The sequence below is a fragment of the Heloderma suspectum genome, chromosome 2 (assembly GCF_057233095.1).
Source record: "Heloderma suspectum isolate Gila_16-S chromosome 2, 16-S_ref, whole genome shotgun sequence".
Lineage (NCBI taxonomy): Eukaryota > Metazoa > Chordata > Lepidosauria > Squamata > Helodermatidae > Heloderma > Heloderma suspectum.
Window position 1 is genome coordinate 399,499,397 of NC_139459.1, and position 14,674 is coordinate 399,514,070.

General features: G+C 44.4%; 1 protein-coding gene across 1 annotated transcript; it reads left to right on the forward strand.

Annotated features, from left to right (window-relative positions):
• Positions 1–1,251: 1,251 nt before the first annotated feature.
• Positions 1,252–10,349, forward strand: LOC146356611 (extracellular calcium-sensing receptor-like). Its single transcript, XM_084830219.1, has 7 exons — positions 1,252–1,332; positions 1,477–1,730; positions 6,687–6,816; positions 7,599–7,784; positions 8,073–8,390; positions 9,723–9,950; positions 10,215–10,349. The coding sequence occupies exons 1-7, from the start codon at positions 1,252–1,254 to the stop codon at positions 10,347–10,349; spliced, it is 1,332 nt and encodes a 443-aa protein (XP_084686345.1).
• The last annotated feature ends 4,325 nt before the right edge of the window (positions 10,350–14,674 follow it).

A 14,674-nucleotide genomic window follows, 5' to 3' on the forward strand; every position in this document is an offset into this window, starting at 1 on the left:
GTCCAATATGATCCTGATCTGTTTGATAGGATGTACATGCACTGGAAATACTCACTTCCTCTGTAATTTGGGGTGCAACATCAATTGTGCCTTATTTGTGGAGCTTTCGGCTCTTGGAAGATATAGAAATGTAATAAATAAATGAATATAATAGAATAGTGAACTTGCCCCTGCCCTGTGGAATAGTCTGCCACTGCAAATAAGGTATACACCACCAACTATGAGTGTGAGATGTTAAAAACTTTGCTTGTCATCCACACCTTCTCCACTTAATTTTGTTGACCATTGCTGTTTATATGTTTAGATATGTATATGTGGAAATTGACAGTTTATCCACTAGATCTAAAGCCTGTTTATTACCTGGACACACACACAGAGGGAAAAAATTGTGCCAGCCTCAGATGTAGGGAAGTTATTTTCCTTCCCATTAGAAACAATTGAAGGGAAACCATTTTTTAAAGGAATTTACTTATTTATTTATTTCATTTCATTTCTATACCGCCCAATAGCTGAAGCTTTCTGAAGAAAGAAATGGTGAGGAGAAGGGGGGGTAAAAGCCCCCCTGACCCACTGCCTTTCAGACCTGGCTGACGTGAACCTGGCACGGATTATAAAATGGTATTTCCTCCATCATGGACTGCCACTCCTTCCAAGGTCCATAGGGTCCCCTGCACATTAAATACTTTGACAGGATTGTAGCCTGTCCTGTCCCTGGTGCTCAGTGTGGGTGACAATGGGCTCATTATTCTGCTTTGTGAAGACAGCAGTCATATTAATCAAGGATGCCGTGAGATGAACCTCAAGGAACCTTTGGTGACCTAAAAGGGAAGGGAAGGGCAAAATAAACCACAACAGTTTTTCCTGACCCACATTTACTTCCTAAATAGGAGACACTGCTGTCAAAGTAGACAATACTGGGTGAGAATTCGCATCTATGTGGTACTGCAGATGGCACCTTCAAGACTAACTACATATCATAAAAGACAATCCTGATCCTCATTAAAATGAAGGAGTTGCATCAGTGCGTTCTTCCAAACATGGTTTTCTCCATCTCTGCACCTGTGCATGGACAGAGTAGAGAGTTCAGGAAGTTGAAGAGGTGATCCATCTTCTGAACCGTATAATTATTAAAATCATAGCGATTTGTTATTCTTCTTGCCAAAGCTCATGGGATTCCACCCCCCCTTCAAAAAAAAAAATCACTTCTGAGGCCACTGACATAAACATCAGTTTCAAGAGCAATATCAGGTGATGTCTTGCATCCAAGTGCTGAAGGACTGGATCATTAATGCCTTCTGTGCTGGTGAGGACCTGGGAGGAGGTTTAGGACAGGTGAGGAGGTCTGTGTGGCACTGAGATTTGCTTATGATCATCCTCTTAAGACATGAAGCCTTAGCTGGCCTCTGTACCTCTTAGGAATGTCACTGAACCCTCAGTGTTTGAAGTGGGATTAGCTTCTTCTCATCTTTCTTCCAGTTGGTTGTGAGGAGCAAGATGGACGCTCTACCAGGCATACCAGGCGTGGTCCTGCTCTTGCTGCTACTTCTGCTCCCAGGGGCAACCTGTGGGATCCTCAAGGTGAAATGCTCTTTGACTCTGGAAAGGGATGAACGTGACCCACTGAATCAATACAGGCCAGGAGATGACTTCATTAGTGCAGTCATCTCTGCAGGACGTGCTGAGTTTCTACCATACACTTTCTACGAGACTCCCTCAAAAAGAATTCACAGGTAAGACCTTCTGTGGGCTCCTTCACATGGAGCTTTTATCCTACTATTGAGATTTCTCCCTCATGGAAGTTTGCAGGCTCTTTAGATGACTCCGTGAACCTCCGGGGCGTCTCCTGCACTAAATGCCCTTTGTTCCATTTTTAAATAGATCATAGATAATGAGCTATCAAATTACCCCATTGTGTTCCCCTTGAGTTCCCTCCATAAAAAGAGGAAAACTGGTAAGAAGATGAGTGAGATCAATGAAAGATATGGAAGACTCAGATAAGGGGGAGAAGGAGGGGGGAAAGAAAGGAGGGGGGGAAAGAAAGCATGGGAAAAAGTAAGTCCCTTGTGATCCTGCATTTAAAATGGAAGCAGAAAGCCCCATTTTAAATGCAGTATTTTAGGCTGGTGTAGAGATGCTCTCTTTGTGATGGAGTTCTTGCCCCTCCACTTGCTACTGAGTTCATGAGCCCACTTCATGGATCACTGCCTTGTTGTGGCGAAGGGGCTTGTGTAACTCAGTGAAGCCATAAGCTATGCCGTGCAGGGCCACCCAAGATGGACAGGTCATGGCAGAGAGTTCTGACAAAATGTGGTCCACTGGAGAAGGAAATGGCAACCCACTCCAGTATTCTTGCCAAGAAAACCCCATGGAACGTATCACAAGGCTAAAAGAGATGACGCCGGAAGATGAGCCCCTCAGGTCGGAAGGTGTCCAATATGCTACTGGGGAAGAGCAGAGGGTATTTCCAAGCAGCACCAGAAAGAGTGAAGCGGCTGGGCCAAAGCCGAAAGGACACTCAGCTGTGGATGTGTCTGGTGGTGAAAAGAAAATTCCATGCTGTCAAGAACAATATTGTTTAGGAACCTGGAATGTCAGATCAATGAATCAAGGTAAACTGGAGGTGGTCAAACATGAGATGGCAAGATTGAACATCGACATCTTGGGAATCAGCGAACTCAAATGGACAGGCATGGGCGAATTTAATTCAGGTGACCATCATATCTACTACTGTGGGCAAGAATCCCTTAGAAGACATGGAGTAGCACTCATAGTCAACAAAAGGGAGGGAAAAACAGTACTGGGATACAATCTCAAAAATGACAGAATGATCTCAGTACGAATCCAAGGCAAACCATTCAACATCACAGTAATTCAAGTCTATGCCCCAACCACTGATGCCGAAGAAGCTGAGGTTGATCGGTTCTATGAAGACCTACAACACCTTCTAGAACTAACACCAACAAAAGATGTCCTCTTCATCATAGGGGATTGGAATGCTAAAGTAGGAAGTCAAGAAATCACCGGGATAACAGGCAGGCATAGCCTTGGTGTATAAAATGAAGCAGGACAAAGACTAATAGAGTTTTGCCAAGAGAACATGCTGATCATAGCAAACACTCTTTTCCAACAGCACAAGAGACAACTCTACACATGGACATCACCAAAAGGTCAATATCGAAATCAGATTGATTATGTCTTTTGCAGCCAAAGATGAAGAAGCTCTATACAGTCAGTCAAAACAAGACCTGGAGCTGACTGTGGCTCAGATCATGAGCTGCTTCTTGCAAAATTTCGGCTTAAATTGAAGAACGTAGGGAAAACCACTAAACCATTCAGGTATGACCTAAATCATATCCCTGATGAATATACAGTGGAGGTGAGAAATAGATTTAAGGGATTAGACCTGATAGACAGAGTGCCTGAGGAACTATGGACGGAGCTCCGTAACATTGTTCAGGAGGCAGCAACGAAATTCATCCCAAAGAAAAACAAATGCAAGAAAGCCAAGTGGCTGTCTGCTGAGGCTTTACAAGTAGCTGAGGAAAGAAGGGAAGCGAAAAGCAAGGGAGAAAGGGGAAGATATATCCAACTGAATGCAGAGTTCCAGAGAATAGCAAGGAGAGACAAGAAGACCTTCTTAAATGAACAATGCAAAGAAATCGAGGAAAACAATAGAATGGGAAAGACCTCTTCAAAATCTCTTCAAGAAAGATCTCTTCAAGAAAATCGGAGATCTCAAGGGAACGTTTTGTGCAAAGACGGGCATGATAAAGGACAAAGAAGGCAGGGACTTAACAGAAGCAGATGAGATTAAGAAGAGGTGGAAAGAATACACAGAAGAACTATACAGGGAAGATCTGAATGTCCCTGATAGCCATGATAGTGCAGTCACTGAACTTGAGGCAGACATCCTCGATAGTGAAGCAAGTGGGTCTTAGGAAGCATTAGTAACAACAAAGCTAGCGGAGATGACAGTATTCCAGCTGAGCTATTTAAAATCCTAAAAGATGATGCTGTTAAAGTGCTGCATTCAATATGCCCACAAATTTGGAACACTCAACAATGGCCGCAAGACTGGAAAAGGTCAGTTTACATTCCAATTCCAAAGAAGGGCAACGCCAAAGAGTGTTCAAACTACCGCACAATTGCGCTCAATTCACATGCCAGCAAGGTGATGCTCAAAATCCTACAAGCTAGGCTTCAGCAGTATGTGAACCGAGAGCTACCGGAAGTACAAGCTGGGTTTCGAAGAGGCAGAGGAACTAGAGATCAAATCGCCACCATTCGCTGGATCATGGAGAAAGCAAGAGAATTCCAGAAAAACGTCTATTTCTGCTGCATTGACTACGCTAAAGCCTTTGATTGTGTGGATCACAACAAACTGTGGCAAATTCTTAAAGTGATGGGAGTACCAGACCACCTTACCGGCCTCCTGAGAAACCTTTATGAGGTCAAGAAGCAACAGTAAGAACCAGACATGGAACAACCGATTGGTTCAAAATTGGGAAAGGAGTATGACAAGGCTGCATATTGTCACCCTGCTTATTTAACTTATATGCAGAGTACATCATTAGAAACGCCGGGTTGGATGAATCACAGGTCGGAATTAAGATTGCTGGGAGAATTATCAACAACCTCTGATATGCAGACGATCCCACCCTAGTGGCAGAAAGCGAAGAGGGTCTAAAGAGCCTCTTGTTGAGGGTGAAAGAGGAGAGTGCAAAAGCTGGTTTGAAACTCAACATTCAAAAAACGAAGATCATGTCATCTGGCCCCATCACTTCCTGGCATATAGAAGGGGAAGAAATGGAAGCAGTGACAGATATTACTTTCTTGGGCTCCAAGATCACCGCAGACGGTGACTGTAGCCATGAAATTAAAAGATGCTTGCTCCTTGGGAGGAAAGCTATGGCCAACCTAGACAGCATAGTAAGAAGCAGAGACATCACCTTGCCGACAAAGGTCCGTCTAATCAAAGCTATGGTTTTCCCAGTAGTAATGTATGGCTGTGAGAGCTGAACTATAAGGAAGGCTGAGCGCTGAAGAATTGATGCTTTCGAACTGTGGTGCTGGAGAAGACTCTTACGAGTCCCCTGGACTGCAAGGAGGTCAAATCAGTCAGTCCTAAAGGAAATCAACCCTGAGTGTTCATTGGAAGGACAGATCCTGAAGCTGAAGCTGAAATATTTTGGCCACCCAATGCGAAGAGAAAACTCCCTGGAAAAGACCCTGATGCTGGGAAAGACTGAAGGCAAAAGGAGAAGGGGATGGCAGAGGATGAGATGGCTAGATAGCCTCACCGATGCAATGAATATGAACTTGAGCACACTCCGGGAGAGAGCGCAGGACAGGAAGGCCTGTCGTGCTATGGTCCATGGGGTCACGAAGAGTCGGACACGACTGAACGACTGAACAACAACAATCATCCCTAATTATCATTTGCTGCCCATTCTCTGTTACCTGTTAACAGTCCTCTTTTGGCTAACACTGCCCTCTTTTGCCTTTGGGGATCCATCATCACAAATGCACCATTCAGGGCCAGCCTGTTGGTTGATTTTTTGAACTGTAGTAACATATTATGGGACAACTCAAACTAGGGCCATTAGACCATCTGACCAGAGCACAGCATGACATTCCAGAAGCTGAAACTGCAGCTGGCCAGCCTCCTTTTGACCTATAAGGGATGTTGTAGGAGAATAGGGTCTTCCTGCCATCATGTTAAAGTGCAGAAGGAACATCATTGTTTTTACACCATATGAGCAGACACAGGTTGTGGCTAAGGTGGCAGGACTCTGTTCCCCATCTATCCCCCCTTCCATAACTGCCTATTAAAAGTGCAGATGTTAGTGTGGAAACTAAGTCCTATGAGGGATGGTTGAAGGAACTGTGTATGTTTAGCCTGGACAAGAAAAGAATAAGGGGAAAAGATGGAGTAGACCTTTTTCTCTATTGCTCCAGGGGGAGGGCTAGAACATAGAAAACCCTGGAATGTAGCCCACTACAGAAACCCCAGAGGAGAAATTTCAAAAAAGAAGCAGAGCAAATTACTAGAGGAAGAGATGCAAGAGACCAAAACTCAGGTAAAGTCAAGACAGCCCCCCCCCTTTCTCTCACACACAAAAGATGCGTTGACCAATTTTCTTCCTAATTTAGAGGCTGAATGTTTTATATTACCATAAGTGTATCCAGACCACCCCTGTAAGTAGCAACCTGGTATTGTTGAGATGTTTTGGACTTCAGCTCCTATCAGCCCCAGCCAGCAAGGTTGATGGTTCAGAATGCTTGGAGCTGCAGTCCAAAACAATTGGAGGGCACCAGATCAGGGAAGGGTGCCTTAAGGCAATGCTGCTTCGTTTAATGGCCTTCAGTTTCTCCCTCAATTTGGAGGGTTGCACATTACAACTTTCAGCACTGAAATGTACATCTCTGCTGGTTTTATTTATAGTGGATAGCAGATAATGGTCCTGGAACAAGACTGTGCCCCACCCACCCCAACTCCAACCCCAGCTATTAATTTAGAATTGGCAGTTGTGCTTCTGGCTTTGGCCTGGGATCGGTGTTAGCATGTTGAAAGGTCTAGAAACATAATGTATAGCCTCAAAAGGCAACAGCTGAAGCAACCACTGAATATTTTACTTTTATTGACAATGGGAAGACAATGTGACACACGTACACTTTTTTCCCAGGGAAGGACCCACAGATTACTGGAAGATCCTGTCCTTCTTCTTTGCCATTCAGGAGATCAACCAGAATCCCAGCCTGTTATCGAACATCACCCTGGGCTACAACATCTATGACAACTATCGCAATGCCAGAGTAACTTCTGACATCTTCGTAGATCTGGTTTCTACTGGGCAGGCAAATGTTCCAAACTACAGCTGTGGAAGATCAAATCACCCATTGGCTGTTCTTGCAGACTCTGAAAACTCCATCCAGATTTCAACCATCTTGGATATCTACAAGATCCCACAGGTGTGGTGAGGTGGCATTTGTAGGCTGAGTTTAATTCCACTTGCAGTTCTCACCAGACAAATCAAAATGTTCTCCAGAGTACTCCAATGGGAGTTTTCCCTCTCCATGAAAATAGGTGATCTGGATCCACAATGGGGTGCAAAGGGTTAAAGACCCCCTATCACTCACACCAGGGTCCCGTTCTTTATTGGTGGGCCCATGCATTCTAATTGTGAAATAAAAATTCTGTACAAGGGCAAATCATGGGATTGACATCATGTGAAGTTAAGGGACATCAGACAGCGGGGGAGGGGGAGGCAAGGTAAACTGTGCTAGGCCACCCCAAGAACCAAGGATTCTCCTACTGCTGGAAAAGTAGGGTGAACGGTTGGGACCTTGCTTCCATTATGGAGACATGGCCCTTTAGGGCATCTTCATTTTTCAGGGTGGTATAATTCTGAAACCTGCAAATTTTATTCATTATAAAATTAAGACTATTTGTTCCATCAGAACGATGTATCACACAGAAAATTAAACACAAAGAGGTAGGATCTCATCACACAAAGAACTGAAATTTGGTACTGAAACAAAACAAACCACCTGTCTCTTCCTTTCCTTGCCAGGTCACTTATGCTTTTGTTTCTCAGGTTCTGAGTGATAAAACTCAGTTCCCCTTTTTCTACCAAATGGTTCCTGAAGAAGGAAGCCAGTACCCGGGGATTGTCAAAATTCTGCTGCATTTCAGATGGACGATGATTGGTCTCTTTGCTGTTGACAACAACAATGGAAATAGGTTCATCAGGATGCTGGCACCTGAGCTCATCCGGAATGGTGTTTGCGTGGTTTTTTCAGAAAGCCTATCAGTACTGAGAACAACCTATATCGAAATCCGTCATGGTTCATTCCAAAAGTGGCAAGAAGTCAATGTCTTTGTTTATTTTGCAGAGACTAGTTCCTTTTTGAGTGGAATATACCTTTTGCAACTTGCAATTGAAACACTGATGAATCCCATTGTTGGAAAAGTCTGGATCACAACAGCTATGTGGGACTTCACCTTGGAGTTAGTGGGTAGTAATCTATCTTTCCAACACATCTATGGTTTTTTTTCCTTCTTTCTCCAGACAAATAAAAGGGCAAAATATGATGATTTTCCACCCTTCTACTTTGCTCTCAAGAAATTTGTAGAGAAAGCATTTCATTGTTCCTATTCAAAGCATGCATTGTCTGTGAAAGGCTGGAAAAGATGTGCAGAAAATGGGAAATTGGAGGCCCTGCCCCAAGAGGACATTGAGAGAATCCACTCTCTAGACAGCTACATCACCTACAACACCATCCAGGCTGTGGCACATGCCTTAGATGCTGCATATTCATCCAGGTCTGAGTGGAGGGTGGTGGAAGGTGGAGAGAGCCTGGAAGTTCAACGGCTTCAGCCCTGGCAGGTTTCCCCTTTTCCATCACAGATCTCCCTGCTGAACATGACAACAAGTTGTACAATGCTAGAATCATTGGTTTGGAATTAGAATATGAGAAATTGAGGGGAAATGTTGCATATTTGTGGGGGGAACCCTCTGCCTCCTCTTTCCCCCACTTAAAATGGCTTCAGGAGACGCAGCCCTTCTGGTAATGCTCCCCAGTATTGGTTGAAGCTGGTCTGCCAGAGTCCATATAAGCAGGGTGGGAAATTGATAGGCCTTTGCTTAAATTCTTCTGGCTCCTTCTTTGTCTGTGGGACTTTGCATGCAGTTCCGAACCTTCATCTAGGTGTCTGGACAGGTTCATTTTCTGGCAGTGTTTGGTAGCTGTGTACATTTGCAGTTGTTAGACTATTGTGCCAAGCAGTACATTCCCAGCCCTGCATTTCCTTGTATTAAACATCTTATATTTAACGTTTATATCACACGTATCTTTTATCTCAAGCAGAGAACAGTTTTGTGATGAAAGCGCGTTCTTTCAACGTGTTGTGTAATTTGATGCCACAGGCAGGAAATTTAGTTTCTCTCCCAAGCATATACCAATTATTTATTTTATTTATTTAAAATATTTCTTGGCTGCCTTTCAAGGCAGCAGCCCCCCCATGGCGGCTTACAGCAATAAAATACATAAAACAGTTAAAATATTAAAAGTGATAAAAACAATAAAAATTACAATGAAAGCCAACAATAACACCAGCAACGATGTTCACAACAGTAACAGCAACAATAGCAGGCCAAGATAAAATAACACGTTTTCAAGGCAATGACAGAGCATGGCGGACCTCTGATGGCAGCTTGTTCCTAAGGTGTGGGTCGTCTTCAGAAAAGGCCCTCTCATGTGTGGTCACCCACCTGACTGCTCTCACTAAATGTATATTTATAATGTGATCCTCTGTGAGCCTATTCAGAAACACATCCTACTGAATTCAGTTGAATTTACTCCCAGGTAAGTGTGTGTACGATTGCAGCCTGAAATACATAACTGACAATTCCCTGCTTTTTAATGATTCCTGAAATATGCCCCATGAAGGGGCCACGCTCCCTTTGCCTCAGGGTAAGACCAGGTGCAGATTCCAGAACAAATTTATATGCCTAATGAATTTAGCTTCTGAAATTACTAAAGGAGATGAATGGCATTCATGGATGAAATCGGGTCCCTTGTGAATGCGAAGAGACACAGAGATTTGAGTCTGGAACCAGTCCTGAGCCATGGGAGATTCAAGCATGGAAAGGGCAGAACTGAGATATCCAATGTGGCTTCTTGTATCCTCAGTGCTGGTGTTTTCTCTGCCATCCCAGCTTCACCTGTTTCTGAGAAATGCCCAGTATTACAATAATTCTGGGGACGGAGTGTACTTGGACGAGAGAGGAGACCTGGCAGCCGACTTTGACATCGTGAACTGGGTGAAGTTTCCCAATCGGTCTGTCGTTAGAGTCAAACTTGGGAGCATGGAAAGACGGGGACCCCCAGGCCTCAAAGTCACCATAGACCCGGATGCCATTGTGTGGCCCAAATGGCTCAACCAGGTGAAGGAAATCATTCCTTGCATTTCACTGTATTTATTGACCATCCCTTCACCTGTATTAAATTGAACAGGTATATTTAGTCAAGCCAATGAATGAAGTGGAGAAGCAATGTGCAGCCCCTTCAACTGCATGGGCTTAAGCTTAGTTACGGGATCAAGTGAAACCCTGGAAGTTCTCTTGGGTCCTCTCCAACTGTGTCTCTCCTTTCCACAGCGGAATGAGCCCTAACACATTTTCCTCGCTGTCCCTTATCTTCTTCCTTAGCCCCTGCCTCACGCCAGGTGCGTGGAAAGCTGTCTCCCAGGATTCGTCAAGGTGGTTCAGGAAGGAAAGTTTGCTTGCTGCTACGACTGTGTTCCCTGTCCAGGAGGGACCATCTCCACCCAGGAAGGTGGGTGACTCTGGAGGAAAATGCAGCCTGTGGGGAGGAGGGCAACGATCCACCCAGACATTTTCTGTGAAGGTTTTCTTATGGAAGGATCGCCTCCTCCCATATGTGCCTGCCCGGACCTTAAAATCATCGTCAGCGGCCCTTCACCATGAGCCCCTGCCAAAGGAAGTGAGGCGGGTGGCTACTAGGAGGAGGGCTTTTTCTGCTGTGGCACCCCGGCTCTGGAATGAGCTTCCTAGTGAGGTTCGCCTGGCGCCTACATTGTATTCCTTTCGGCGCCAGGTGAAGACCTTTTTATTTTCCCAGGCATTTTAGCATTTTAGCTTTCTAAATTTTTATCTTTGCTGTTTTAAATCTGTATTTTAAACTCCTGTACTGCTGCTAGGTTTTATTGTGGTTGTATTGTTATATTGTGGTTTTAATGTTCTATATATTTTAAATTGTTTTATTGTTGTTTGGTTTTAATTTTTGTGAACCGCCCAGAGAGCTTCGGCTATTGGGCGGTATAGAAATGAAAATAAAAAAATAAAAAATAAAAAAAAATTATGGGGATTTCTAAACCTGGGTCCTTTCTTGCAATATCCACATTTATTTATTTTCCATCATGAGTCACAAAGAAGAAACTTATTCATTTATTTGTTACATTTCTATACTGCCCAATAGCCAAAGCTCTCTGGATGGTTCACAGAAATTAAAACCACAAAGTCCAGCATAAAAACAATACAAATCATAAGAGCTTAAAACTACAGTATAAAAGTTCAACCAGAATAAATCCTAGCAGCAATGCAGAAGTTTAAAATACATATTTAAAACAGCAGAGCAAAAAGACTAGAAAGCTAAAATGCTAAGATGCCTGGGAAAATAAAAAGGTCTTCACTTGGCATCAGAAAAAGAACAGCATAGGCGCCAGGCAAATCTCTCTACGGAATTCATTCCACAACTGAGGTGCCACAGCAGAAAAGGCTCTCTTTCTGGTAGCCACCCACCTCAGTTCCTTTTGCTGGGCATCCCAGAGAAGGACCCCTGAAGATGATCTTAGGGTCTGGGCAGGTGCATATAGAAGGAGAATATCCTTTAGGTAACCTGGCCCTGAGCCATTTAGGACTTTGAATGTTAACACCAACACTTTTAATCAGGACCGGACACAGTGCAGCTGGAAAAGTACTGGCATAATGTGATCACATTGGCAAGTCCCCATTAAAAATCTGCCTACATATAGACAGCTCTATGTATAATGCATTGCAGTAATCCAGATGAGAGGTTATCATATCATGGATAACTGTAGCTAGGCTATCTCTGCCCAGATAAGGGAATAGTTGGTATTATCAGTGTAAGATGATACAAGCTGCTCCATGCCACCAAGTCCACCTGTACCTCAAGTGGCAGTTCTGGGTCCAAGAGCACCCCCAAACTACAACCAGAGCCTTTAGGGAGTGTTCAACCCACTCCAGAACAGGTTGAACATAACCTAGCCAGGCAGACGAACCACCCACTAACAGTGCCTTCATCTTGTCTGGATTGAGTGTCAGTTCACTGGCTCTCATCCAGTCCATTACAGTGCCCTGGCACTGATTCAGAACAGCCACTGCCTCACCTGGATTTGATGAAAAATTAGGGGTGTACGAAACTCCACTTACCTGGCTCCACTGGGGTCCGCAGTTGGGGGGAGGAAATCTGTTCCTCCCCCCGGAATCCTACCCAGCCGGCTCCGCGGCCAGTCTGCAAAGCCGCCAGCTGGGCCAACCCACAGCGGGGCCTCCAGCCGCTGCCAGGCTGCTATGGACGCAAATGGCATCCTGCGTAGGGGACGCCATTTGCGTCCCTATGCTAGCCCATGATAGACGTAAACACTTACATAGCCTATCACGGCTAAAGCGGGGACACAAATGGCATAGGGGATGCATAAGTATTTACATAGCCTATCACAGCAAAAGGCAGCTACACAAAAGCCATTTGCGTACGCCCCTTTTTTTTTTTTTTTTCAAAGTCATCCGTGATAGGCTACATAAACCTTTATGTAACCTATCACGGTGTTTTTTGAAAATCTAGCCATGATAGGCTACGTAAAACTTTACGTAGCCTATCACGTTTGTTGGTGTGTGGTTTTTCTTCACTTGGAAATGGCAGTGGTGGCAGCCGGTCGGTAGACCGGCCGCCGCAACGCCGCCGCAATGCCACTGAAACGCCGCTGCGACCCGCCGCCGTGAGGGACATTCACCGAAGGTAAGTCCCATCCTGGGGGGGTAGGGGGCGGACCGTTTCTCCACCAATTTCGGGGGGTCGAATGCATTGGCATTCGGCCCCCTGGAGATTCGTGGAGAAATTCTCCAACATTCCTACGATGAATTATGAAATGTGGGTTGTTGAAATGGGACAGTGATAAAGCCCAGTTAGCCTGACTGCCATGCATGAAATTAATATGTGCTGTCAATCACACAGGGAAAATATCTTTGACGGGACATAAAAGAACAGATAGTGCTAAGAATGTTAGACAGATGTTATTCTTGCTATTTACAGATTCAGACCATTGTACCAAGTGTCCAGATGATCAGCATCCAAACAAGGACCAAGATCAATGCATCCCCAAGATTCTAATTTTCCTCCCCTATGAAGAAACTTTGGGGATCACCCTGGTTTCCTTTGTCCTATTCCTGTCCTTAATGACAGGCTTTGTGTTAGGAATCTTCATTAAATTCCGAGAAACTCCAGTAGTCAAAGCTAACAACCGGGACCTTTCCTACATTCTCCTCATCTCCCTCCTGCTTTCCTTCTTGTCCCCCTTCCTCTTCATCGGCCAGCCAAGGAAAGCGACCTGCCTCCTACGACAAACAGCCTTCAGCATCATCTTCTCAGTTGCTGTCTCTTCTCTATTGGCCAAAACGATCATGGTGGTGTTGGCCTTCCTGGCCACAAAGCCAGGGAACAGGGTGAGGGGATGGCTGGGGAAAAGTTTTGCCAACTCCATTGTCATTTGCAGTACCAGTGTCCAAGTTGTCATTTCTACGATTTGGCTGAGCTCCTCTCCACCCTTCCCAGAATCTGACATGCACTCTCAACCTGGAGAGATTGTCCTGCAATGCAATGAAGGGTCTGTCGCCATGTTCTATAGTGCCCTTGGCTACATGGGCTTCCTGGCTGCCATATGCTTCATGGTGGCTTTCCTAGCCAGAAGGCTGCCTGGGGCCTTCAATGAAGCCAAGCTGATCACCTTCAGCATGCTGGTCTTCTGCAGTGTTTGGGTGTCCTTTGTGCCCACCTACCTGAGCACCAAGGGGAAATACATGGTGGTCGTGCAGGTCTTCTCCATCTTGACCTCCAGTGCTGGCTTGCTGGGCTGCATCTTTCTTCCCAAGTGCTACATTATTATATTGAGGCCTGATCTGAATACAAAGGAGCATCTCATGACAAAAACGAAATTATAAATCTGACTTGTATTGTTAACTATCTCCTTGATATTCTCCTATTTCTTTTGTAGTAATCTACACTTCGAAAAAGAGGCTTCTTTCCAACTTCAGAAAAGCACCAGAGAAGCCTTTTTTTTCTATTTCAATCTCACTAGGCATGGTTTTTGTTTTGTATTTTTCTCTGGGATTAATGCTTTCTGTTTTTAGCCATTTTGATTTTTTTTCCCATTGTAAAACATCTTCAGGGCATTTTTCTAGTCCAACGGCTGGTGTACAAATGTTTCTTTGGATGACTAAATACATAAATCTTAGCAACCAGGCATGGCACTCAAGGTCCAGATGCCAAGTCTGGAAGAGTCACCAGTTAAATGCTGTCAGCAGCCATCAGGAATATTATTTATTATTTATTTTACTTACAACATGTGTAACCCACCCTATATCATTAAGATCTCAGGGTGGCGTACAGATAAAATCAATTTAAACAGTATAAAACTATAAGTAATTTAAACAGCTAAAAGCATATGAAACCATCAAATAAGCTAATACCAATTAAAAAAAACCCTAAAACAATAAAACAGTTAAAACAGTGTGCAACTTTAGGGAATTAAATCAACCCTCAAAGACTTTGGTATCAAGCTATGTTTTAACTTGCGCCGAAATGAAACCAACATCTGCACCAATCAGGCCTCCAAGGGGAGGGTATTCCACAGCTGGGGTGCCATAGCAGATTAGGCCCTCTCCCATGTCCCTACATAGTGTATGTCTCACACTGGTGGGACACAGAGGAGGGCCCCTCCAACAGATCTCAGTCCTTGGATAAGCATATATAGGGAGTGGCGCTCCCACAGATATCAAGGTCCCAAGCTGCTTAGGGCTTTAAATGTCATCACCAGCACCTTGAATTCCAACTGGCCTTGTATTGGCAGCCA